At 37.5% G+C, this 27,471-nt stretch overlaps 1 protein-coding gene across 2 annotated transcripts in view; it reads left to right on the top strand.

Moving 5' to 3' along the window:
- The window catches only part of SYNE1 (spectrin repeat containing nuclear envelope protein 1), a 467,802-nt gene that overhangs the window by 164,875 nt on the left and 275,456 nt on the right, over positions 1–27,471 (top strand). For both annotated transcript variants that reach the window (XM_053590506.1, XM_053590504.1), the window contains 14 exons: positions 214–357; positions 3,026–3,199; positions 6,309–6,467; positions 7,058–7,222; positions 8,676–8,810; positions 10,885–11,043; positions 11,230–11,438; positions 12,229–12,337; positions 14,461–14,625; positions 17,721–17,888; positions 19,401–19,571; positions 20,365–20,505; positions 23,221–23,381; positions 25,370–25,520. In XM_053590506.1, coding sequence (XP_053446481.1) covers positions 214–357; positions 3,026–3,199; positions 6,309–6,467; positions 7,058–7,222; positions 8,676–8,810; positions 10,885–11,043; positions 11,230–11,438; positions 12,229–12,337; positions 14,461–14,625; positions 17,721–17,888; positions 19,401–19,571; positions 20,365–20,505; positions 23,221–23,381; positions 25,370–25,520 — 2,211 coding nt within the window. The remainder of the gene's footprint in view (positions 1–213; positions 358–3,025; positions 3,200–6,308; positions 6,468–7,057; positions 7,223–8,675; positions 8,811–10,884; positions 11,044–11,229; positions 11,439–12,228; positions 12,338–14,460; positions 14,626–17,720; positions 17,889–19,400; positions 19,572–20,364; positions 20,506–23,220; positions 23,382–25,369; positions 25,521–27,471) is intronic.

Raw genomic sequence — 27,471 nt, 5'->3', positions numbered from 1 at the left:
TTAATATAAGGAAAGTTTCATGTATTTGTATACTCTCAATATTACCTATATTTTAGTAATGAAGGGAAGCAAACACTGGACTCTCCTGCAGTTTGCTGTGCATGTAGGATTTTATACAGTGCATTTTGGTTTTTGTTCTGCTTTCTGTGGAATCCTGACATTAAGAGCAAGTGTGCCATGTGTTAATCTAATCTATCTCAATGATTCATGCAGGATATTGAGCAGAAGGTGCCTGTGCTGGATGCCCAATACAAGACGACTGCAAAGACGGTGCACCTCCTTTCCAAAGAGAGCCCCCAAGAAGAAGCGAAGGAAATGTTTGCAACCATGTCGAGACTCCAAGAGCAGCTTTGCAAGGTGCGGAAATGCTTTAATGCCCACCACGCTGGGGGCACCAACCCTGCCTACGGCGTGCCTTCTGCCTCCCGTTCCACCCAGGGGCAAGTCATTTGCTTCTTAACAAGTCATGCTTTTGCTTCTTTCCGGGATTCTTGATTTAGTAACTTCGTCATGAATTAAAAAATAATAAAACTCTGACACTGATGGGGCAGGTGTCCCCTTTGTTGATTCAGAAGTGCTGCCGCTGTATTTTCATAGTGAGGTAAATTCTTTGGAGGGGGCAGCTAAATGTGGTGAAGCAGAGAGAGGGAAAGAGAGAGAGAGGAAAAGAAGAGAAGGGGGAAGAAGAAGGCATCAAACGTTTAGATGAGAACTTGCTGAGTTTCCTTTGATACACCTCCCCGCTAAGACTCTCGAGGCAATTTGCTGCTAACGCAGCCACGAAGCAGTGGAAATTCTGCCCTCCTGATCTCAAGGAGCTCCCTCCAGTGGTTCTCAACCTTCCTAATGCCGTGACCCTTTAATACAGTTCCTCATGTTGTGGTGACCCCCAACCATAAAATTATTTTCATTGCTAAAGCAGGAGAATTTTTCCTGCTCCTAAAGTAGCAACAAAAATAATTTTATGGTTGGGGGTCACCACAACACGAGGAGCTATATTAAAGAGTCGTGGCATTAGGAAGGTTGAGAACCACTGCCTTAGACTTAGAATACCTATATATTTATGCTACTTCTGTGCCGACAGCTAGAGGGGTGTACGCACTAGACATAAGCCTTTTCTATTCTACTGAGGGATTTTCTTTAAGAGCTTTGGAAGTTCCATTGGGATATTTGATCTATCCAAACTTGAATTTCAATAAGTTGGTATCATTTGCAATGTCCATTTGATTGGGTTTAACTTCTGATAAAATAGAGAAGTGATTATACAGGTATCTGTAAAGTTCGTGTTCAATTTGTCTCTTTTAAATCGCACGCGAGCCTTATGGATGCCCTGTCTAAATGGAAACATTGTGTGATGAAGAATTGAAAAGCAAACAAACTAACTAAATAGGACAGAAAAAAGGGTAGAGAGAGAAAAAATAACCTATGTGAAATCAGTGGTGGACAATTAATGCAAAATGGAAAAATTTGAAAAGCAAAAATGGTAAAAATCATGGTCATAGAAAAAGGAAATCTTATCTATCAACCTGGGATGTATTAGAGTTTATGTTCATTTTATTTTAACATTTAAGATAGAATTATTGGTAATTCAAGGGTGATGAACGATAATGATAATATTGGCTGCTAGCATAATTTGCTGAAGGATGGTACAATGGAAAGTCAACATTTTCAATTTGATAACTTTCCAGCAGGTTTTAGGAACATATCTGGGCTTGCACATGTCAGCCTGAGTTATGTTCAGTTTGTTTAGGGAAAACAAATTGTCTCCTCAAGACATTATGCTCTCTTATTACTATTTCAGATGCAGCATCTTGATAGATTTTGCTTTTAAAATTTTTTTTAGAGATAGGATCTCACTATATTGCCCAGGCTGGTCTCCAACTCCTGGGCTCAACGATTCATACCTCACTTTTTTGAGTTGCTGAGATTACAGATGTAATAGATTCTCTGTCGCACCCAGGAAAGATCAATAAGCACACTAATTTATATTCACATGGGTAGATTCTCTTGTTTTTGTTCCAGGTAATTTCAGCAGAATCTTGTTGCACTAGAAGAAAGGGCACATTCTCCAGGCTCTGCAATCCGAGAACACAAAACCATCTCTGCATACCTACTTGAATATTTAACAGAATAACAAAATGTTACCCTCTCCCCTTTCTTCGAGGATTATTTTTAGTATATTCCTCATATAATTAGCCATTATTGTCTTTATAGTCTATGAAAAACAAAGAATGGTTTACCTAGAAACACTGATTAATTTTCTTCCCCTGATTGTCTGAAAATAAGAGGGGATAGGAAGTTGCTGGAGAATACACAGACACTTTCTGAGCTTGTGATTTCCAGGGGCTTGTGTGCTCATCATGAAGATAATGTAGATTTTTAAACCAGCAACACTTTTTTCAAAAACAAGCAACAGGTTAGGGCTGTGCCAGTTCAGACTAGGGAGACATCCCTGGGAACCTTCCTGGATAAATTGGTATTTGACATCAGTGTTTGGGACAAGTACAATGTTGACAGGCAGGGACGGGAAAGCAGGAAGCCTGTCTGGGAAGAGTGACTCAGCAGGTTTGTAGGTTTGTCTGGAGTCAAGGATTTGAGAGAAGAATGCTTGAAAATAAAGCCAGAAGGTACACTTAATCTAGATAATGTAATAATAATCCATGACTAGGTCAGATTTCAAGACCAAAGTGAAAATGAGTTGATGGTTTTTGAAGTGGAATTTGATGCCATCTGTCTCACTAACAACAATTTAGATGGAAAGTTCTATCCAGATGGACCATTCAGGTGAATTTTCATGAGAAAACTTGGTAGCCATGTGCTTCTTTCACTGCTACAGCATTATTATTTTTCTCAGCAAAATTTAACAAAATAAAGGAAATATCATTCAAGAAATGTCTTTGAATATTTTGTAAGCTCCAAATGATATTACTAAAGAAAATGTTCCTGAGCCCTATGAACAGCACCCCGAGCTTGTGATGCCTCATGAATGGCCTTTCATGGAATTTTTGTTTTTGTGTTTTTAAAGGTCAAAGAGTGTTACTCCCCACTCCTTTATGAGTCTCGGCAGCTGTTGACTCCCTTGGAGGAACTAGAAAAGCAAATGACGTCCTTTTATGACTCACTTGGGAAAATCAATGAAATTCTAACAGTTCTTGAGCACGAGGCACAATCTAGTGCTCTTTTTAAACAAAAACATCAGGTAAGAAAAACTCCTTTCAGGAGACATAAATTAGTTTAATGCATGTATGTTAAGCTGGACGTGTTGCTTATAGTAATAGAAAATCAGGGCAAGAAATATTTTTCTAGAATGTTACTAGTAACTCAAAATGGCATCTTTGAAAATCATGCTTCACTTTTTAACTTTAAGAGACTCAGTATATCCACACTTAATAAATAAATGTCTTGTTCATGGATGAAAACCCATCCATTGTGAGTGGGGGGACTTCAGCTGTTGCAAGAAGTCAGGCTGGACTCAGGTGTAAGCCAGGCTCTGTTCATTTAAACTAACAAGTTCAGTGGGTTGAACAAAACTAGGAAGAACAGTTTGTTTTGAGCACCCAGATTCCCTTTCTGTCAACTAGGCAATGTTGTAAGCCGACTATACTCAGCAAGTATTTATGAATGACTGCTCTGTGCACACGTAAGCCGTGCATTCCAAACCCTGAGTTCAGAGGGTGGGAAGTTTACAATGTCTCTGTGACATAGGAATATGCTCTGGGAATAGAGCCAAATTCACTGCTCTGTCTTCAAACAAGGGTACCCATAATCAAAGGACTTCCTGTTATCCTTTTGCTTTGCATTTATTTAATTTTCTTATACTGTCCTTTTACCAATGAAGGTAGGGATTATGTTTTACAAAGTCCATAAAAAAGTTTAATGCAAATAACTTATTTATATTTTTAAAAGCATAGAAAACATATATACATTAAATTTCTTCATCTTTATGTTGACTTTCTTTTGGGGAATCATTTCCTCTCTTTCCCACGCAGGGCTTTGGGCAGCATCCACTGCCCCACTAATTGATGAAAGGGTTAATTTCATGTTTTTAAAAATGTTTGAACCATCATTCCTTGATACTTTGAAAATGTGTGGCTATATAGATATATATTTATACATGTGTAAAATAAATTACTGCATCCATTTGCTTCTATAATCTATGTTTTGTGAGATCTTTTCTTTGCCTCTAGGAATAGGTCCGTTAAACAACCATAAAATTCTGGAAATGTGTTTGGTGTGATAATCATTTTAGGGGTCTCATCTGTACCCATAGCAATCTCCTCCCGAGTGTTGCAGTTGGTTGACTTAGTTGGTTTATTATAAATGAAACTATCCATCAGAAGAGGATGAGACTAATGTACAGAAGGTTTGTTACTGCATTAATAGAAATAGACTCACGGAGGAAGCCGGCATCACTCAAGAAAGAGAAGAGAGTATCTGAGATGAGTCAGGCAGGTATCGGATCTTAGATCTGACACAGCCAATTGCAAAGCCTTGATGAACTTTAACTTCCTCACCTTCATATGAAGGTGCTAGGACTTGAGTTACTTGAGTTTCAGGCTTGTTGTGGATATTACATTAGCTTGAAATTCTGTAATGTGACCAGCATATAATAGCACATAATATGCACTCTGTAACTGACAACATCATTATCATCACTAGTGAAGCCACAGGGGTTCCACGCATATCACCTTAGTGACGTCACATCATATTGGACAAAATTATCTTTGAGACATGGTGCCATTTCCTACATCCCCAAATTCCTATGAATTGTCATCAAATAACCTTTAATTTAATAAATTATAATAATATTATTGTTAATAAATATTAATATTTCATAATATATTTTAGACTCATCTTACTCTTTTATCTCCTTAATCTTCAAAAGGAAAAACAAAACAAAAGCTCTGCTCTTAATATTTACATCTAAATAACCAAAAATGGCACCCAAATGAGCCATTTGAAATCTTCTTTCAAATAACTGATGATGTTGAAATTCAAGTGATATAGATTCAAGCAAAAAATGATTTTTTGGGGGGGGTCTGTTCCTGAGATACTTCATTTAGGATAATTTTCTCCCATTTCACCTTAGTTGCTGCAAAAGACATCCTATTATTCCTTGTTATGGCTGAGTAGTACTCCACGGTGTATAAAATTAAAATTGTAACACTCAAAATACACTAATAACATTTGTTACCTTGAATATTGTATCTTGTATCTCTTGTAATTGCAGAAGTCAAATGTGACTTGCGTATTACAATTTTCATACAGTTTTTTCCTTTCTTAAAGTGGGTATACATTTCTGTCACCCTCCTGTGTACGTGTGTATATATGTGTATACATATATATCCTGTTTTCTTTATTTGCTTGTGAATTGACAGATCACTTAGGTTGATTCCACATCTTTGCAGTTGTGAATTATAGAAACCAAAGAGGAGGAAGGAGCAAAAACTTACTTATCATGTACAATAAACACGATTCTGGTGATGGGCACAGAAGCCCCAGATTAAGCATTACACAAGTTAGCCACATAACGTGAACATTTATACTCCCTTAATACTTTGAAAGGGGAAAAATGCTCTCCACCTTGGACTGGGCTTGATAATTTCCATGCTGTCTACTGCGGAAGTAGCTGTGATGCCAGGCGACCAGTCAGAAGTGGGACTATGAGTCACCATTGTGTTTCCTCCTATAAATATGTCACAAGTAGCCAGTCTTCCCAGGCTCCTTGATCTGCTGATAGTTTAGAGTAGGATCTAGAGTTCACCATGAGACGAATAAGGTTGGGAAGTTATGAACCTTAGGAATTCAAATCTTAGAAATTCAGGATATACAAATACTGCATAATTTGTTGCATCTCTTTCAGTAAACTGAATGTGCATTGGTGTTAAATTTATTTAGTCTGATTAAAGCCTGGGATATAGATTGATTTTATGATGTTTCTTTCACTAAACCATAGGCCTGTCATCTGGTTGGAGGAATGCAGATACTAGCCAAATAATTGTGATGCTCTATCATTTTCTTAAGGTTAAGAAGATGTACATAAAATATGTTTAAAACCTCAAAAAGTTCTTTGTGACATTTAAATGTCTTATATATATATAAAAAAAAAAAGCACTGGTTTCAGTGATTATTTAAAATTGAGCTGCTTTAAAAAGAAATGTTCCCCTATCCTTTTGTTTTTACTTACTGCTAATTAAAAGCCTAAAAGTTACACAATATTGTTCTTATTATTTGTAGTAGTTACTCTCTTTCTTTCTCTCTCACTTTCTCTTATGAATAATATTGCTGTGGCTTTTCTGTCCTTGCAGGAACTGTCAGCCTGTCAAGAAAGCTGTAAGAAAACCTTGACACTGATTGAGAAAGGCAGTCAAAGTGTTCAAAAGTTTATGACCCTGAGCAGCGTGTTAAAGCATTTTGATCAGACGAAGCTGCAGAGACAGATTGTAGACGTTCGTGTTGCTTTTCAGGTAATTTGCTCTCTGTGCGTCAGAGTTATGGGCCAGGTTAAAGGCAAGTAATTGTCACTTACTCCTTCTGGCTAAAACATCTCACCTAACTGGTGTTTGGAATCCAATCATTTTTCTAGTTCTTCTATGTGATTAACATTGAAAAGAGTTCATTATTCTCATCATGATGACATATCTTTCTTCCAAGTATTTTTTAAATTAATAATACACTAACTGGACCAGGCGTGGTGTTCACACCTGTAATCCTAGCACTCTTGGAGGCCAAGACTGGTAGATTGCCTGAGCTCAGGAGCTCTAGACTAGCCTGAGCAAGGGTGAGACCCTGTTTCTACCAAAACTAGAAAAACTAATCAGGTGTTGTGGCAGGTACCTGTAGTCCCAGCTGCAGAGGAGGCTGAGGCAAGAGGATGGCTTGAGCCTAGGAGTTTGAGCCTGCTGTGAGTTTGAGTTTGCTGTGAGCTGTGACATCATGACTCTCCACCCAGGTCAAAGACTCTCTGTCTCAAAATAATAATAATAATAGTACTTTAACTAAATGATACTTATTAATGAAAAAGCAGCATCACAGTGTGACTATTTTTTACATCAAGAATATGGTAAAGAAAACTGGAGATTGGAAGAAGCATGTTGAAACCAACAGTCGGTTGATGAAGAAATTTGAGGAGTCTCGAGCAGAGTTGGAGAAGGTGCTGCGGATTGCTCAGGAGGGGATGGAGGAAAAGGGGGACCCGGAGGAGCTCCTGAAGAGACACACTGTGAGTTTGTGCCTGATGGGGCACTTGACCCGAGCGTGGGGACTAATGACCCTGGATGAAAACCAAAAGGAACATTTTGTTCTGATACAGAGGGAGGGGGGCAAATGAGTCAGGAAGGCAGAAACTTACTGGTGTAAAACCCAAAATTGTGGTGCACAAAACAACCTCCAGAGAAATTGATGAACTGATCATGCTTACGCCCTGGAATAGTAGAGAGTCACAGGCTAATTCAGGTTTTTCAAATGACCAATTCATTATTTAGCTCAGAAGTTCTTACAAAACTAAAGAGTCTTTTAAACAGATAAGGTAAATGACTCATTTGTGCTCATTGGGTAAATCCACCTTATCATAGTATAGATACTGTGTCACTTGATGTCTGGTAGCTAATGCTTGTCCCAGCTTTGTGAAGCCATATTCATCATGCTTGTTTAAATTATGTCAGTATTGAGGACAGTAGGAATACATGAAAGGATGCATGAGATTACTGGCACTCTATTTTGAGTTATTTTTCCTGAAATTTCAGTGGATATTTGCATAAATTGCACTCTCAAATGATGAATGAATGCAATCAATGAGTATGGCAGCTTTGCATGTGTACTTCTGAGTCTGAAAAGACGTGGTCATGTGTGTATTTACACATGGATTATTTGAGTCTGCTCAGGCTGCCATGACAAAATACCCATAGATAGTGGTGTAAGCAACTGAAATTTGTTTTTTCATAGTTTTTGAGGCTAGAAGTCTGAGATCAGGGTGCCAGTATGGTAGAGGTCTGGTGAGGGCTCTCTTTCTGACTCACAGATGGCCACCTTCTCCCTGTGTTCTCATGTGGCAGAGTCAGCAAGCTCTCTGCTTTCTCTTTTCAGAAGGGCACTAATTCCATTATGAGAGCCCCACCCCCATGACCTCATCTAAACCTAATCATCTCCCAAAGGCCCCATCTCAAATACCATCACAATTGGGGGTAAAACTTTAACATATAAGTTCCAGGAGGGCCACAATTCATTCCATAGAATGTGGCTCATGTGGGCACATGTGTGAAACTAGGAGTGGGTCATAGGGGACCATCAGAGCCTGGAATTAATTGCAGTAAGAAAATGAGGAATCGTGATGCTTAGTCTTGGCTTCTGTTCTTCCCCTCTAACTTTACCAAAGAGGAACCAAAGCTCCATCACTGTAGAATCAAGGATATTCTTTCAAATTTGAAAACTATAAAGAATGTTTTTCTAAAAAATAAAAATGTGCCAGTTGAATTTTAGATTTTATGGCTGCTGACTCATAACTGTAGATGCTGATAGTTCATTCCTAAAACATAAAAATAGTAGTTGCCCTGGAGTTTGGAAGAGCACAGCAGCAGGCCAACTATTGTTTAGAGTTGTTTAGCAACATCCTAATGTCTGATGGTGCCTTTTATTCTCCCCAACATTCTCAACCACCTTCCCCCTCACTGTATCAGGAGTTCTTCAGTCAGCTGGATCAGAGGGTGCTCAATGCATTCCTGAAGGCTTGTGATGAACTCACTGACATCCTCCCTGAGCAGGAGCAGCCAGGTCTACAGGAAGCTGTAAGAAAACTCCACAAACAATGGAAGGTGAGTCAGGATGTGACAGGGACACCGTGCATCCTGAATAAGGGGCCAGAACATGAACATTGCAAAAGAAACTAGGAAATTCATGGAAAGTCACTATAGTGACTTCCTCTGTTAAAAACAAAACAAAACGCTCCAAAACATGACTTAGAATAAGCCCTGATAAAATATGGCAGAACTTGGTTATTCCTATTTTTTAGCAGCCTCAACTTTGTCATATTACTTGAGTACACTTTTTAGTTTCCTGATTTTCTTTAGCAGGGTGACAATGACATTTAACTTATTCAAGCAATATTTAGTAAACTCATGTGAGTGAATCACGCCAGTATACTACTGAAATTATAGGAAAAAATTATATGTATATGTATAGTTGCTACCCTGAAGGATTTCACCACCAAGTTAGGCAGCAATGATTAAAAATATAAATAAAAACATTTCTTGGTTAAGGATTCAATGATGTACAAAACATAATCCTCTTTCCCCAAAGAACTTTGAGTTCAGTAAGGGAGATGATCAGTTGCAAGTAATAAGAATCTAATATATAAGTCCAAAAATGAATAAATAATATACATATGAAAGACTTGAAAAAGGGAGATGGACGGGCGGTGCCTGTGGCTCAAAGGGGTAGGGCGCCGGCCCCATATGCTGGAGGTGGCGGGTTCAAACCCAGCCCCGGCCAAAAAACTGCAAAAAAAAAAAAAAAAGGGCAAGTGGACCCACTTGATCTAGGACTTTAAAAAAGAAGCAGGAATATGGATGGGGAGAAGGGTGAGGAAGCTGCAACCAGAAGAGAGAAAGTGGAGGAGCGTGCAAGGGGGCGCAGGGATGCAGCCAGGTCCGTCTGGTTAGTGTCACCAGCTGGGAAGAACTGTGGGCAACAGGTCTGGGCTCGTCCCATCAAGGCGACCTCGGACTCCACATGTCAGATTCCGGAGGCAGCGGCAGCATGCCGGGGGCCTCAGAGGGCCGTGTGCCTCACCTGGACAGGAGGAAAACTTCTCTGACTACAGGTAGGGAGTGCTCATGCCTGGTGGGATTTTTCAAAAACTGGCTGCTCAAATTCTCACCATCAGCTTGTCTCAGTATCTAGATTTTTAAAACCTCAGTAACAGAAGTTAAAAAATTATTCTCGTATATGTACAGGTGCGCCACCCCACACACACACAACAGGTAAAGAACTATCTTTAAATTGCTCAATTTGAAAATTCAAGCATCTTATAAGAAAAGATTCTTAAAGAAATCCAAGCTTTCTAAGATGCCTGTGAAGCGTAACATATCCAAAATGTATTATGGAATAGAGGCGATAATTGAAAGTTGCATTTTATTACACATACACTCACACTAAATACCCTCGGATGCAACCTGTCGTAGCCTGTCCATAGACCCAGCTTATTTTTCTCATCAGTTATCTTGGCATTCTTTTAAAGGTAATCCTTCTAATGCTACAGGACAGAAGTTAGTTAAAATTAATACATTGTAGGACTCAGGGTAATGATAAAGCTTATGCTTCTATTTAAAAAAGACAGTGCTTTTGCAAGTATGGCCCAGGAAAAGAAGGGCACAATAAGTGTCAGTAGCCCTAAACTGTTTAATCTTGGGGTTTTTTAACTAATGTGTCTTCCTCGTGTTCCTTTTTTATGAAGTGGGATTAATGTCTGTCCTTCCTATCTCACGGGGTTGTTGACAAAATCAAAAGGGACACATGGAGGGGAGGGGAGAAAACTTCTGGCATCAGTGCATGATTTAAATCTAAGTTCAAATCCGAGCTTTTCACTTACCCCTGAGCCTCCATAGCCTAATCTGTAAAATAGGAGCATTCGTATTTTGCAGGGCTATGGTGAGGATTAAATAGGATAATCAATCACTGAGAGAATGCCTCGCCCACAGCAGGCTGGAAGCATTTACAGTGGTCCAATTTCTTGGAAGAGCACAAAGTGGTTGTGGACAGATGAACAGCAGTGACGGAATCACATTGGCCCTAAAAGGCACATGTTCTGGATTTTTTTTGCCAGTTCTACTGGAAATATATGTAATCAGGAACGTGATCCTATTTTTCCGAATCTTCCCATGCATGTAGGATCTTCAAGGAGAAGCTCCTTATCACTTGCTTCATCTGAAGATCGAGGTGGAGAAGAACCGATTCTTAGCCTTGGTAGAAGAATGCAGAACTGAGCTGGAGCGAGAGACCACGCTGGTGGCCCAGGAAGGCAGCGAAAAGATCATTAAAGAGCACAGGGTATGTCCCCGCACTACCAAGGGCACAGTCACGTAGAGTCACATTGCTACATAAAGGTATCACTGATGCTTTGGGTCAGAGAAAAATACCTTCTGCATGGGAAATCTTTATTTGAATTTTCTGTGAAAATGTGAAATCATTATATGGCTTTTCACAGAGATTATAAAAACGTTTATTGCTCATTAGATTTTCTTCAGTGACAAAGGTCCTCATCACCTCTGTGAGAAAAGGTTACAGCTCATTGAGGAACTGTGTGTGAAACTCCCAGTCCGGGACCCAGTGAGGGACACATCAGGAGCCTGTCATGTGGCTCTCAGAGAGCTTAAAGCTGCCATCAACAGCACCTATGTGACACTCATGGAAGACCCAGACAAGTGGAAGGACTATGCTGGCAGGTAACCTTGGAACTGTCCCCACAGCAGGGATTGTCTCTCTTAATTCTCTGAGCTCATTACAAAACGAGAAACGAGACAAGCTAGAACTTGTGTCAGTTGACCATCTAAGGGACTGCAACAAACTGGTCAACCTATAGAAGTGGTCGACATGAGGAACCAGGCCTACTGCACTGATATGTCCATGTGGTGCCCATCCAGTCTGTGAAAATTAGGTCACCTTAAGGAGGTGGTCAGTGTAGGGAAGGGGTCAGCTAGGGAGGTTCTACTGTATTTTATGCAATAAAGAAAATTACATTATATGATTTTGCTGATATTCTTATAAAAAATGTTCCATTTGATAAAAAGAATGGGTTTTAGTAGGAAACAGGATGAGGCACTTTATTTCCAAATGACCAGATGTTATCTCTTTGGGGCAGAGTTGGCCAATCCCTTTCTCCTTGATTTCTTCATATCCTTGAAAGGGGCTTCTGCGTGAGTTGCTCAGTGTCTTGCCCTGGTGAGGACACGTGAGGCCAGACCTCAACTGATCCCTTCCTTCCTTCCTTCCAGGTGTTCAAGCCCCAAGCCGCATTGTTTTTCTCAGTTGAGTGTGCTCCAAGCATCTGAGCACCGTGGTGGCCACCCCTTGCCCTGGGTTGTATATTAAAGGAATAGTTCGCAGAAAATTTGTTAACCAATTTGCTAACCGTTTGATCATTTAATTCCCATGAGTGTATGCAAAATAGAAGACATGTTCTAAGCATTCTGATCTTGTCTCCCTTCAATGAAGAAAGTGCCTGTGTTATTTCAGATTTTCAGAGCTCTCGTCTTGGATATCAGCAAAGGAGACACAGTTGAAGGCTGTCGAGGGTGAGGCCATCAGCACTGACAACCAGGAAGAGCTCACACAGGCTGTTGCAGTAAGTTCATGGACCCTTGTTTATGAAAGGAAAATTGCCATTAATTAAAAAAAGGAAACTAGACAATCTAATGATTGTCCTTTTTTTTTCTTTCTTAAAAAAAAAATTATGTTCCTGAAAATTGTCTTTAAAACAAGACTCATGGTACTGTGGCGAAATGTAGGGATTTTTTTTCCTGTTGAATCTTTGGTAGCTTTGAGAGTTACTCATTCTCCGTGGGGCCTCCAGAGTTTCTTTAGCTAATCAGGAATCCTGGGGGCAAAACTGCCCGCCTGGGTGTATAACCCACAGAGGTTTAAGAACTGTCTTAGAAACAAGAATACCATATGCTTTTATACATTTTCAGCCACACCAGAGCCAAGCCACAGAAAAACCAAGGGACTGGGCAAAGTCTCTAAGCAGCCTTTCTGTATCAGATTCAAGCTGGGGTGGCTCCTTTCTGTCTCTGTGAGCCTGAATACATCCTGGAAAACCTGGCCAGGTCCTCGGAGCCTCAGGCTTGAACACAGGCTGCAGTCAGTGAATGATGCTCGCGCTCTCCAACACACACATCTTTGAGCATTTTTAACCCTCGCTTGTTACATAGTAAAGGAGAATACATTTCCTTTCTATTCTTGTTCTCTAAGTTCTGCTTTTTTTTTTCAATTAAATTGTATAATCTCAAATGCTAGAGGTGCTCAATAATGTCATAGTTTACCTATAGAGGGATATTTACATTTGTTACTAGTTGCTGTGATAGTACAAAGAGAATACCCATCTTTTTTTTTTTTTTTTTTTTTTTTTTAGATAGAGTCTCATCCTGTTGCCCAGGCTAGCTCAAACTATTGGATTCAAGCCATCCTTCTGCCTCAGCCTCCCAAGTGGCTGGGACTACTGGTGTCTGCCACAATACTCAGCTAATTTTTCTATTTTTAGTGGAGATGGGGTCTTGCTCTTACCCTGGCTGGTCTCCAACTCCTGAGCTCAAAGGATCCCTCCAACCCTGTTGGCCTCTCAGAGTGCTCAGATTACAGGCATAAGTCATCATGCCCAGCCTAGAATTCACGTTTTAGAATGAAGAGATTTCCTGCTTTTGGAAATCAGGAAATCTCTTCATTGACTAGTATGGACTTACAAGGCAAGTCCATACTAGTACTGACTAGTATGGACTTGCCTTGTAAGCAGCCCTGTTCAGGGACCCCCACTGCTGTGCCACCCCAGAGCTGGTATAGGAGGTTGAGGCTGCCCCGGAGTCTTTCTGGCCTTATCTTGGCCAGTAAACCCTCCCTTCCTGGATTAGAGCTGTGATCTTATTTACATATCTTACTGTATGGGGTATTGACTTTTAAAAGCTAACAAACACAAGCCAGAAAATATAATGAACTTTTGCAGCCACGTCCAACCTTTTATCTTCTCTGTTTCGCACTGGAAGAATTAGAGTTGCTTTGGGCCACGCATTAAACACACAGACACGAATGAAAGATGATGAGCAAGAAAACAAAGGTCCATGTGCACTTTTCATGATAGCTGACACCAAAGATAAGCAAAACAGTTCTTAAATGATCAGGAACGTGGCCCGTGGGCCACAGGTTGGACGTCCTTCCTTTAGAGCATTCATAACAATATTCTACAAGTAGTTCAATAAATATCAACTAACTTAAAAAAAAATAAGACTACCATTCTTTTTTCCAAAGTTAACCGTGTTCCTTCCAGCTCACATAGTACATACATGCGTGTATATATATGTACATACACACATATTATATATATATACACATGCATATATATGTTATAATTCTCAATTTTGGTATATTCTTCCACTGTACTTCTAGAAGCATCTTCATTATGATCAAGAAAATATCAGTAAATATTTAATCAATCTAACTATGAAGTTTTTTTTTTTTTTTTTCAACACTGAATAGAAGACAGTACTCTTTTGTGGGCTTTTGTTAAAGATGCGTGTGAAACATCAAACGAGCCGGCATGCTGCTGGGGGACGAATTCATCAAACAAGCCAGCACGCTGCTAGGGGATGAAACTCTGTCTCTGTTACCCTTTACCTTGCAATTTGGTCCAGTCTTCTCTGCTGGAGAGTTACGATTCACAGCTGTGCTTTGTTCATCAAAAGTGTTCTCTCATTGTAGGAGATCAGAAGCGGTATTACCAAAAGAGGTGAGACTCTCAGCTGGCTGAAAGCCAGGCTGAAAATTCTGATTGAAGTTTCTTCCGAGAACGAAGCCCAAAAGCAAGGGAATGAGCTGGCAAAACTCTCCAGCTCTTTCAAGGCTCTGATGACCCTCCTGTCAGAGGTAAGTCATTCATGCCCCCTCTACACAGACCATTCTGAGTGAGGACTCTGGAAGGTTCTCTTTCTCTGGTTGTAGTTTAGCAAGTCATTTTATGAAGAAACTATAGTTCAAACAGAATAGTTATCATATTTATTTACATGAAGATCTGCTTTGTGACTCTAGTAGTGAATTTACCTAAGCCCCAAATACTCTGAACTGCATGCAATTTTTGTTTTTTTATGAGAATTGTGACACATAAACTACAATTTTCTTAAGAAAGTTTGACAAATTGAAAATAGAGGTATGATTAATCAAATTCTGGAACATACACTATAAGAGAAGGGGTAGTAGGATGTTTGAGTTATGCTAGTCTGTGCCATTATTAGAGATGTTAACTCAGGTTATTGACCCAGGTCGAAAGCATGAAGCTTATCAAATCCATATGTCTTTCCTCCTACTAAAACCATTGTTATTTCACAGTCTGTTTAAGGTATATCATAGAAGTTAAAAACAAGGCTTGAGGGTCAGACAAACCCACGGTTAGAATTTAAATCTGATATCCTACTTCCTATGCAACCTTGAGCTTGTTATTAAACATCTTTGAGCCTTGATTTCCTTACTTGTAAAACAGGCTTAAAAATACCCTAAGAGGCAGTGTCAGTGATTAAACGTAATAATGTGTTTAAAGAAAATATTTAACATCTAGTTGGCAGGTCAGTAAAATTCTCTTAGCCAAGGTCTACTCGTTTTAAACATTTTAGGTATGTATGTCAATGTTTCTCTGCATTCCTTTATAGATTAAAATACAAACCCTTCTCCTTCATTTCTGTTAGGGTCTCTTCCACCACCAGCAAGGATATTTTTTCCTGACCAGGTTTTTGTACGAGGCTAAGGAATTTGGGCAGAGGAGATAATGCAAGGGTATAAAGTAAAAATAGATGTTTACTAATATTTCCCAAAATTGTATAAATATCAACTGGCATGGGAAAATGACATAATGGATGAATATAAAATGTATATAAGGCTCTCTGATTCTGAAGATCTGGAAGTCTCTATAATGTCCCTAATCTAACGGTTTGTCAATTAACCTTTTATATTTTCAGTCCGTGTAAGTCTGCTTTGCGACTGGAGTAGTGAATTTATATAAGCCCCAAATACTCTAATTGCATACAATTTTCGTTTTTTGCTTTTTTTTGGTGAGAATTGTGACACATAAACTACAATTTTCTTAAGAATGTTTGACAAATTGAAAATAGAGTTATGATTAATCAAATTTGGAACATAAGCTACTTCAATCCTTTGATTATCCATCTTCCACAGCAACGGTCAAACCTCGTTAGTGCCATTATCATACTTTAAGTGAAAATTTGACATTAGCCTCTTTCTATTCTTTCCTTTTCTCCTTCAATGAGAGTAAAAATAAAAGCAACAGTCTGAAAAGTTGGCATATATAAGGTTATCTTTGAGCCGAGGTCTAACAAAGGGTTTTGGTCACACTGATAGACAAATTTGTAATATATTTTGTCACTCCCCCAAAACAAAACAAAACATTTTGTCAGCCTTTAAAATTAGAAGTTTCTAATCTCCTTAAAATTTTTCCAAGCAAGGCCATTTGCTTTATCTTCCAAATATTCTCATGGTATTGCCCGTAGGACTTGTAGCAACAATCTTTCTCCAACAAATGTTTATACAGACCTTAGTTTTCACACACTTAGCTATCTCCAACTTCTGTATAATTTATATTAATATTATGTTTTGCTACTTAGTTGCTTAATGAAAACAAAAGGAGAGGAATGCAAAAAAGCACACATTCTGTTTCTATATAAATTTATAAGAAAAGACAGATTTACCACATTCATTCCCTTCCCTTGATAACAATTGATTAAGTATTTAATGTTGAAAAAAGCATGTTTACAATGGTCCAGTGGAAGGAAAAAACAAGGCATGGGCAGATTCACTGTATGTAGTGAGAAGTTATTTCTTTCAGTAGATTCACTGACCTATACTGAGATCTGGAGTAGGTGTTTTACCAGGGTTTTAGTGCTGTCTGCAGGACAGGATGCACCAAGATACCCCAGACAAACTCAGATCTCAAGAGGGTGGAGGGGAAAGGCAGGATCAGAGAGGAAGAAACTGGAAGGCGTCTGTGGAAAAAAAATGGTAAAATATAAAACCAATGATCTCAGTGAACATGAAGGATAGACTCTGAACGTGAATACATTGGTGAAATTAAATAGGAAAAGTAGAAGTTAGCAGAGAAAGTTGAAAATTCAGGAAAATGGCAAGGAAGAAAATCCACTAGAGAACCACAACATTCAATATTATTTTGATGCTTTATGTAGAAATATTAGAAGTGCGTTTCCAACAAATACTCTTCTTTTTCCACTCTACAATTTTTCTTGTTTACTTTAAATGGGGTAAACACCACATTCTTGCAAGGAACTTTTACAATAGGTTTTCATCGCGCGATTATAATTAAAGGGACCCACGAGACAATGTGTACAACATATATATAGTTTCATTACTCTGCTTCGATTGCTAGATCAACTGGGTTTTTCATATTCCACAGGGTAACATATTAAATGAGGCTTGCAATATCCCCCAAAAGCCTCTGCAGTTTAATAATAATGAAATAAGCCTCAAAAATATATGAGAGACTATAAGTTAGAGATCAGCATTTATATTTGAATGGTGAGAGGGACTTTACTTTATGCATAATCTTATCATATGTAAGATACATAATCTTCAATTGAGGGATGTTGATCAAAGGTCTTAATTTATAAGACAAATAACTTCTGGAGATCTCATGTGGAGCTGATGACTTTAGTTAATACTACTGTATCGTATACTTAAAATTTGCTAAAAGAGAAGACTTAAGAGTTCTCACATATACACAAAAAAATCAGTATATGAGAAGATAGAGATGGGCACATGAGCCTGATTGAGGGAATCATTTTGCAGTATTTGTGTGGGTACATCCACATCTGTTTCAAGACATCATGTTGCACACTTTAAATATATACAAAGTTTGTCAATCACACCTCAATTAAAAAAAAAAGATTACATGAACTTCACTGAGTAGCTTACGATTTACATTTTTTTCCATGAAAATCTAGGTTGAAAAGATGTTAAGCAACTTTGGAGATTGTGTCCAGCACAAAGAAATAGTCAAAAATTCCCTTGAAGAATTAATTTCTGGCTCTAGAGAAGTTCAGGAGCAAGCTGAGAAAATCTTGGACACTGAAAATCTGTTTGAAGCACAGCAGTTATTTCTCCATCACCAGGTAGAAGGGCCTTTTTACTGCGATGTGTTTCTGTAAAGTTGGTTAGTTACGGACACAACAGAGGCGTGAAGAATATATCCACGGGGTTGGGGAGAGGATGACGGGACCAGGGAGGAAACCAACTGAATCGTTAAAAGAACTTGGCACTTCTATTTTTCTCTCTGGTTAAATACTAGGCATTTCAGAATATTGTGCAAGATAAATTCCCAGACTGAGTGATTCAATGACATCAAAAAGATTGAGGAATACAATGGAGAGAAAATTAACTTAGCTATGAAAACCTGCATAAAACTTGCCAGAATGCCCTTTTCGTAACAGAAAGAGAAGGCATAGACTTAGAAAAACAGCTTCATACTTGAGATAACTATCCTTTTGCCATTATGTTAAATTTTTTCTCTTTAATTTACTATTTCACACTCCCAGTGCATTTTAGTTTGGGATATTATAATTTACTTGAACTACCAGGCCTTTAGGAGAGTTTGCTCTTAAAAAGAATTGGAACTAGAGTAAAGAAATTCTAGTACTTACATTGATAATACATAATTTCAATTAACTTAATTCCCGATAGTCTGGTCATGCTCATTAAAAATATATGCACAAGTGGAATATATTGTCAAACTCAATAGAAATGGAATTATTATTCAAATAAGGTATTTTAATGACAAAATTCTAGCTAATTTAATGTGTAAAAACAAAATGCTAGTTAATTTTATGTATACCTATAATATGTAAAAATAGAAGTTACATTAAAAGCAGTCTCTGGGATTTAGAGATTTACTTAATAATTAAAAAAAGGTTGTGAGTACAAAAAAATGAATATTTTGTGTTACAGTACTCTCAATAATTGTAAAATAAAATTTCTATTCATTTTAAGTCAGAAATATAAAATTATACATACTTATATTACTATTTTAAAACTCTTCTCTTTTTTTGGACCAGGTACTTGATATATAGGTGTGAATACTTTGTGAAAATTCGTAACCCGTATACCTGGGATATGTGTATCATTCATATTGAAAATCATACTTCAATAAAAAGTTTCCTTTAAAACACACTTTCCCCAAAATATCTCAGCAGATTCACCATTCTGAATATACCCAGGAAGTAAATTTCTTAATATTAGCATTTTTACAGCATAAATAATTTATAAAAATTGGAGTTGAGACTTTGTGTATTTAGGCAGAAAACAATTTAAGAACAACCATGTCAAATGAATTGTTTAGGCACATTCTTTCTGGAGTACTGCACAAAATGCTAAATGTTCTACAAATATGCACACAATTAGGGCACTAATGTCAAATTGTTTATGTTCTTTACCATAAAAAGTACAGTATTTACAAATAACGTCCATCTTTGACTAATAGGGAGTTCCCATTGCCATTTTAACTGCCCGTCTTGGCTTTAATTTCTGCCCACTTTGCAGGAGATGGTAACTTTGTGTACCTTTAAGTGCAGGTGTTTTTGTCCCTGCTTAGAGGGTAAAATTTGTATCTGTCTGTCGCATAAATCCAGCAAAAGACAAAGCGGATCGCAGCCAAGAAGAGAGACTTGCAGCAGCAGATGGCGCAGGCGCAGCAGGCAGCAGGCGGGCTGCCGGGGAGCGGCCCCGGGGAGCTGCGGCAGCTGGAGAGCGCCCTGGACGGCCTGGAGCGCAGCCGGGAGCGCCAGGAGCGCCGCATCCAGGTAGGCCTGAGTCGTCGGGGCCTTGCACGTGGGGCCGCCATGCCGAGTTTGCCGGAGGCTTGAACACTGCCGTGGGAGCCTTTGTTACCACCTCTGACCCTCCAGCGCTGTGTTCCCTCCTCCCCAGAATGTTCTCTTTTCATAGCGTCGGCCTTAGAGGTAGGTTTTGTAATTAGCACATAGGTTTTGTAATTAGCACATTTCCTAAGTGTGGCTGCTTGAGGAGAAAGAGTTGGAGGACCTGCCCTGATGTCATATGGCAGCACTGAGTGATAAAGTCAGGATTTCAAACACACGGGTCTGGATCCAGAAATCTGTGCATATTTTACTTTTTCCGCACGTTTTTGCTTTATTGTGATGTTGACATAATACCTTTAAAAAAGTTTTTGAGTTTTTGCTACCTACTCACTTGGCTCTCTCTACCTCTCTCTATCCCTCGCCCTCCTTTCTTGTTTCCTTTCTTTTCTGGGAGAGATTGGGAGGCACTTTTTTTTTTTTTTTGTCACTTATCTACATATTAAGTAATATCTTTAGATTTCTAGGACGTTACAACTGACAAAGGACTCAAATATCATCAGCCTCTTGTGTCTTCTTTTTGTCCATCACATTGAGATTGAGAGAAGAAAATTCTTGTAGAAGACATTTGAATCACACTTATTCAGTGTGACTGTGTGAAATTTTACTGAGTTCACTCGAAGTTGACAGTTTAGCAAATGCATGAAAATGTGATGATAGATTGTGACACACTTAGGTCATTTGTAACCTGATATATTGTTTATTTTTTCAAATTTAGGTCACATTAAGAAAATGGGAGCGGTTTGAGACAAACAAAGAAACAGTAGTCAGATACCTTTTCCAAACAGGTTCCAGTCATGAACGCTTCTTGAGTTTTAGCAGTTTGGAAAGTTTATCTTCAGATTTGGAACAGACAAAGGTATATTCATAAGACCACATGGTTCCTGGGTGCTTAAACACACCACACACACACAAAAAATTATTTCTTCTGCTTTATTTAAATTTCGATTAATTGAATTAATTATTATTAATTGCTATAATTCATTTAATCAGTATTTACCATTTGTAGCTGACCCACTTTTTCCCAGCACACTGGGGAACAAAAATATAAGTATGATTTAAACATCAAGAACTAAAATCAAGTTTTCATGAAAATGGAAATGGTTAGTTTCCTAATAGAGGCAATGCTTTTTTTGACTAAACTTAAAGAGCAGGTAAAACTTTGAAAGTGAAGTTTGGAGTAGAAAATAAGTATTCTTGGAAGGCAGAATAACGTGAGGGATGAAAGTGTGTGATATGCAGATTCTGTGTTAGAAAGTGGAATAAAAGGAAGTGAATTAGTAAAGGAAAATTGTGCTCCATCACAAGGATACTTGAAGACCTAAAGCATTATTACTTGTAGACAACAGGGAGCTGGAGCCAGTAAAGGATTTTAAAAGGGTGACACCATCAGACCTGTACTTTAGGGAGATGAATTTCTGGGTGGATGTAGAAAGTTAATTTAAAATGTGAAAGACATTTTTGGCTATAGAGTCCAATTAGAAAGTCATTGCATATGGGCACAGGGGAGTTAATATGGACTTCAATGAGGGTGGCAGGGGTGGCATTCAATACATGGGAACAGCTGGAAAAGAGGAGTTCACACTAAAAGAAGGCAACTAACAGGAGAGAAGGAGTTAAGGAAAAGAACATATTACCCAAGGTTTTGAGCTTGACAGAGACAATGGGAGTGAGATGGGGAACTTGAAGGAGTGGCTGTTAATGGGGAAAGAAGATCAACTCAGTTGTGGACATGAGTTTGAGGCTCCAGTGGGACATCAAAGAGAGAATATTTAGCGGATGGGCTGGTTGAGCTCAACCCTGTAAGCTCAAATATCTTGGACACTCCGAGCAGACAAATACATTTGTACAAAGCATTTAGAGATCCTGTTCTTTGCTATTGCACGAACAATAGGGGTTCTATAAACCCCTTTTGGGTTTATAGAAAGGCTGAATTAGGATAGTGATGGGTTAGCCGAGTATAAGAAAACAGAGGATTGCACCCATCCGTGCTGGGCTTTAGCGTTAAGCCTTGTGATCCTGTCTCCTTACCAGTAAAAAGATTCTCTGTCTCATACTATTTTGTTGTTGTTTCCCCTATTACTAACTTACTGAGGAGTTTGAAGTTTTATAAGTCCACAGACTCTTTCAATTCTGCATAGTTTTTATTGATCATTTAAATAGAACATTGTTTTGTTTTAAATAATTATTTTATGTGTTAAAATGTATCAAGTGTCTTTTATACATACAAAGTACATTATTGGGTTAATTTTTATACGTGTTAGGGCGAAGGCTCTTAACTAGGATTTCTGACACCCTGTGCCTCTATGTACCTAATTCCTTTAGATTTGTTTGTCTGTGGATGAAACAAATGTAACTTTTTATGTCTTATTATTAAAATTTTCTTTAGTCCATGATCATCTATGCTTTGCATTGATTTAATACTATAAACTAACATTTATTAAACATACACAGTGCTGGTCTAATCACTTGATGTTTACCGTCTTATTGAATTTGCAAAATAATCTTCATAAATAGCTGTCATTATTAATACTGTAGTATAAAGAACATGTAAAACACAAAGTTGGTGATGAACTTGTCCGAGATCTTAGATTACTAAAGGGCAAAGCTGAAATTCAAACCAAAAGGTCACAGTCTAGAGCCTACGCCCTTCGTTGTTGTATTTTCGTTATATTTTCATTCAAAAACTGAGCCACTTTACTTACTGCCAACTGTAATCTAGAAAAGTTGTTCTCCTCTGCTTCTTTATCCACCTTGCATTGTTATTGCAACCTTTACTCTGGGGTTGGTAGCCCTAGAGTGGTAGTCAAGCTAAGGAATGGGTTTTGAGTCCTCTGCGGGCCGGGGTGGGGTAAGGTGTTCATAGCAATATGCTGTTTAATCTTCGCAAAGGCATGTAGTTCACCAAAGTCAGACAACCAGTAATTTACAGACCCAGGATTCTATCCTAAGCTTGACTGTTTCAAATTTACTTTTTTCCATCACATTTCATATGCATAAGTAATAATTAAGATTTACCAGCGTTAAGGTCAGATTATATCTGTTCTGTGGAACTGGGAAACTATATGATTTCTTTATAAAAGGACCACTGATCCTCTGTTTTGACTAAGATATTAAATTAAAGAAATTCAATTCAGTTCCTATTTATTGGCCTAGAAATCCATTATCTCTATGACTGAAAGAAGTTAGTCACTTTGAGTATTTTGTGAACTGGCCTGTAATAAATGATTGCATTTGTGAACAAGCTATTATTACAATGCAGCTACGGCATCTAAGCAATAAACCAAAGCCAGGAAGCAATGGAGGAAGCATTTTTGTGAGAATTGTTGGATAACTATGAATACAGAGAGCTGGTTCTATATGTAAAATGAAAAAAATGAGCAAAGTGTCTATTTTGGTCATGTGGAAATGTCAGTTTTATGGTTAAGTACAGTGTAAGATCCATACGTGTACAAATCTGCCTATTCTGGGGAATACTATGCAATATATGCAAATTCAGTATTTGCAGTTTGTTTGAGGACAAAGTTAAATAACGTCAAATGTCTACCTAACAATTATAATATGTTTTTTCCAGGAGTTTTCTAAACGGACAGAAAGTATTGCAGTCCAGGCTGAGAATCTTGTAAAGGAAGCTTCAGAGATTCCCCTGGGGTCCAAAAGTAAACAGCTGTTGCAGCAGCAGGCCACGTCAATCAAAGAGCAAGTCAAAAAATTGGAAGCCGCACTCGAAGACGAGTACGTGACGGACAAGTCCTAACGTCCTTCCCTGAGATAACGTTTGATACGATCTTTCCTGTATCTTGTATTCAAAACATTCTTTTAAAATCTCAAAGTGTCTGTGTATTTCAGCATGTTTTGAGGAAGCAACTCATAATTCAAAAGAAAGTATCACCAATACAGAAACCCCTGTCTGTAACAGAGCCAAACAATAGAAGGGCTGTGGGTTTTGCATCTTAAACTGACCACGTTCACAAGGAAGCCATAACTACCCCATTCTGTGGCCTTTGCATTTTGTAGAAAGAACCTTAAAAAACAATCAATATCTAAAACTTTTTTCACCATCTTATTCTGTTGTCACTAAAGCAAAAAGGAAGAGGAGATATTTTGTTAGTGTTGAGGCTGGGCCTAGATGCACACATCACATAGACTAAATGTCTCCTTGTTTACAGTGCCTCGGTATCCAAGTGATCACTCAATAGGCTATTTCCAGAAACTAACTCTAAAAACATATTTTATTTTTAAACGTTTAATGGTTGTTTACATGAAAAGAAAGAAATAACAGTTTGGCCTATCGATATCCTGTTATATATAAAATATATACAAAAAGATTTAAAGGGGATAAACCTATGACTCTATGGCCAATATTTCTCAAAATAACATGGCTAAGTATTTCTATTTGTAAGTTTATTTAGTGGCAAATCAGTCACACATAATAGCTTCTCATTCTTAAGAAACAGGATGTCATTTCTAAGATGAATTTTAAAATGTAAAATTTGTTTTTAATACTGTTAATACCTTGAAATTAACATTTTACATTCACCTAAATTTTAAAATTTGATGAACATTTTATTTAAAACCAAATTATGACTTGAAATTTTTTAAAGACTTTATATTAAATGGTCTCCATAAAGTTACAGAAATAGTCAAACTTAGAGTTTATTAGAAAGGAAGCTGCTTCTATTAAGAGTATCCATTTGCATCTTTATTTCATTTAAAAAGTTGCAGTATAAAATAGCTTCCATTATTGCCTGTACTGCTGAGGACACGTAGGTTATAAATTTGAGATTGCAATACTATTACATTTGACAATCAATGATGCCATTTTACTTTTCTTGATGTCTTCAAGTGCCTTTTGATAAACAGGGACATTCTTTTAATTTTTTTTTAAATCCAAGAAATTATCAGTTTCATTATATACTGTTAGTTTCTTAGTTTTATTTTTTCTGACTTGAAAGCCATATTCACCTGATTGTATATGCATAACTAATACATACTAGAAATCTTTAGTTGAAATTTTATTCATTAGATCTGTTACAAATAAAGCCTAAGTTGTGTAAAAGTAGTTTAGGGTGCTCCAAACACAAAGTTTATAAAACTCTTTTAGAATCAGGACCATAGGACATGTATGAAAATAGCTAAAATCTCTATAGATATAAATCAGAGACTTAACTCTAATGATAGAACTAGTTCCTGCCTGGAAGCATGGGATTGAAATCACAAGCTCTGTCTTGATTCATGAAAATATAACTTACAAACATTTTTCATTGTAAGGCATCACTGTAATGTCTCTCCTTTAAGAGCAAGAGGAGCGTGTCCATGAAGATAGGACTATTAAAAAATGTGCACACTGGAATCTCTCCTGCATAGTTTATTAAAATGAGTCTTAGCAACAACTGGTCTCCTGCAGAGTTTAATTAGGTTATTCCTGGATTCAGACCCCTTTGGACCAAGTAATATTTTGTTCGAAGCACAGTTCCGTTCATGACATAGCATAGACACCACCTCATTGAAAGTTCATTGAAAAGTTCATTGTCAGAGGAGGTAGGAACCTTGAGGCCTGATGAATTACTCAAATCAAAGGTGCATTCTTTTTCAGTTCAAATAGTTTCAAGTTTGAAATGGTCATAGATGTTTTCACTATCTTTTCAGCTGATGCTTTAAAGGAAAATGTGTTGTCTCTGTGAAAATACTGCATTTTATTTACTTAATTTGGTTAATTTTAGTATTAAAACCATGGAAATGGTGAAAACCAAGTGGGATCATTTTGGCAGTAATTTTGAGAGTCTGTCCATCTGGATAACTGAAAAAGAAAAGGAGCTCAATGCCTTGGAAACGTCGTCATCTGCCATGGATGTGCAAATCAGCCAAATTAAGGTGACCTGCTCAGACGTTATATTTATATTCCATATCTAGCTTTTAAGAGCTCCTTTCTTACTTTTCCTCAAGTGCTGTTTGGTTCCAGGACAAATCTGCCATTCCTATGTGACGCTCTGATAATTAAATTCACATAAATTACCAAGCTAAGAGGTCTTTATTGATAACTCAGCAACACTTGGTAGATGGAATTATGTATTCATACTGTCCGACTTGTACATTCAAAGTCAATATTGTATGCAATATCATTAAAATATTTTTATGGTTACATTATTTCTTTTTCTTGATTCTGAATTAACTTCAGTGGAATTCTCTGTTGGTTTATTTATACAACATGAAATGTATTGATAATCTACAAGTAGGCTTTGAAAGAACCATTCCAAATGTCTCTAGCTCAAATATTAATGGCACTTTCCCTCCCCAACCACAAGGGGGCGTTTGAAATACTACTTTCTTTAGGTGAAGCAACCAGACCCAGGTGCCCTAAGGTTTGCTTTTGTGACCTTGGGCCATGGACAGAGATGCTCTGATTCTTTCGCACTCCTGGCTCTAAAATAACCAGGCAGACTGTTGTCATCCACTTCATTCAAACAGTTTAAGAAAAATGGGCTGAAAGAAATGAGCTCAGCAGTGTTCATCTCTCTGTCCGTGCATTTTCAAGCTTCAGCCATTTCTTTTTCTATCTCACTCACTTTTTTTTTGGATAGGAAAAAACCTCTGCCATTTCTTTCAATTAAATATAGTAAAATAGATACCCAGGTGAGGGAACATTTCACACTATGATTCAGAACAAGTTACTGCCGTGAGCAGGGTGGGCGGATACACTGTTGCTCAGCTGAGATTACCCTCTGGGCAGAGCCTCTCTGCTCCTCACGCACTTTCTGCAGCCAAGGATACGTGGAGGGTGGTTTCTACAGTCTTAACACTGTCTGTTAAGTCTTCTGCAGTCTGCTAGGAAAAACAGAGAGCAGCCGTGATTTTAATCTTTAAAACTGTTTTTTTAAGTCATTTAACCACTTTTCCTAAATTCTAAGTAAAGAATAGCACATTTAAATAATTTTATCTCAGAAAGTCTCCTTTCAAAAATTAACATACCATTTTTAACGTTTTTATCCTTTCTATGGTTAATTTCCTGTTACTTTCATCTTTATTCCAGGACTTCCAAAATATATCCATGATCAATGTCATCTCACCATTACTCCTCAACTATATACGTATATATAATTACATACTTCATTTTAAAATATATAAATATTCAGTTGTGAGTTTTCATGTCATCACACTAGCAGTCCATATTAACATGTCCAATATGGAATTTTGAAAATTATTTGATATATATTAAGTGTGTAATTATACTAGGAAAAAGACACTAGAAATAAGCAAAAATAGGATGTAATACGGTATCCTGTGCAAATTGATCTAGTAGGTTCATTGTTTACAAACAGAAGACAACATTATAGGAAATATTAAAAATATTGTAATATGTATCATAGTGATTTCACTTTAAAACAATTTTAAGATTAAAATTAATTTTTAAAACAATTTAAAAAATTAATTTTTAAAACAACTTTAAGATTAAAATTAATGAAGCATGTGTATGATTGCAAGGTAAATACTCTAAGCCCATTTTTGTTCATCACATGCTTTTCTAAATGGCCAATTTCTTATTCCTAGTCGATAATGATAAATAGTAAGAACATGCTGGGCTCATCTTTCATCTTCTGCTGTTGCAGGGGATTTTAAACCATAATCCAACAATATGATTGTATGGTTTGTCTTAAAGAATTTTTTGATAACAAACAGTACTCTAAGAACTAAGAACTTGTTCTTCACTAAGATTGTTTCACTGATGAGTTGCAGGCACCTACAACAATTATTGGTACCTTGTAGACACTCCATATATATTTTTTGAATTTATGAACAAGTTTTATAAATGAATATACAGTCTTCC

This window comes from Nycticebus coucang, chromosome 5 (genome assembly GCF_027406575.1).
Source record: "Nycticebus coucang isolate mNycCou1 chromosome 5, mNycCou1.pri, whole genome shotgun sequence".
Classification (NCBI taxonomy): Eukaryota; Metazoa; Chordata; class Mammalia; order Primates; family Lorisidae; genus Nycticebus; species Nycticebus coucang.
Note: the sequence above shows the minus strand (reverse complement) of the source record. Positions and strands in the feature narration are given on the sequence as shown.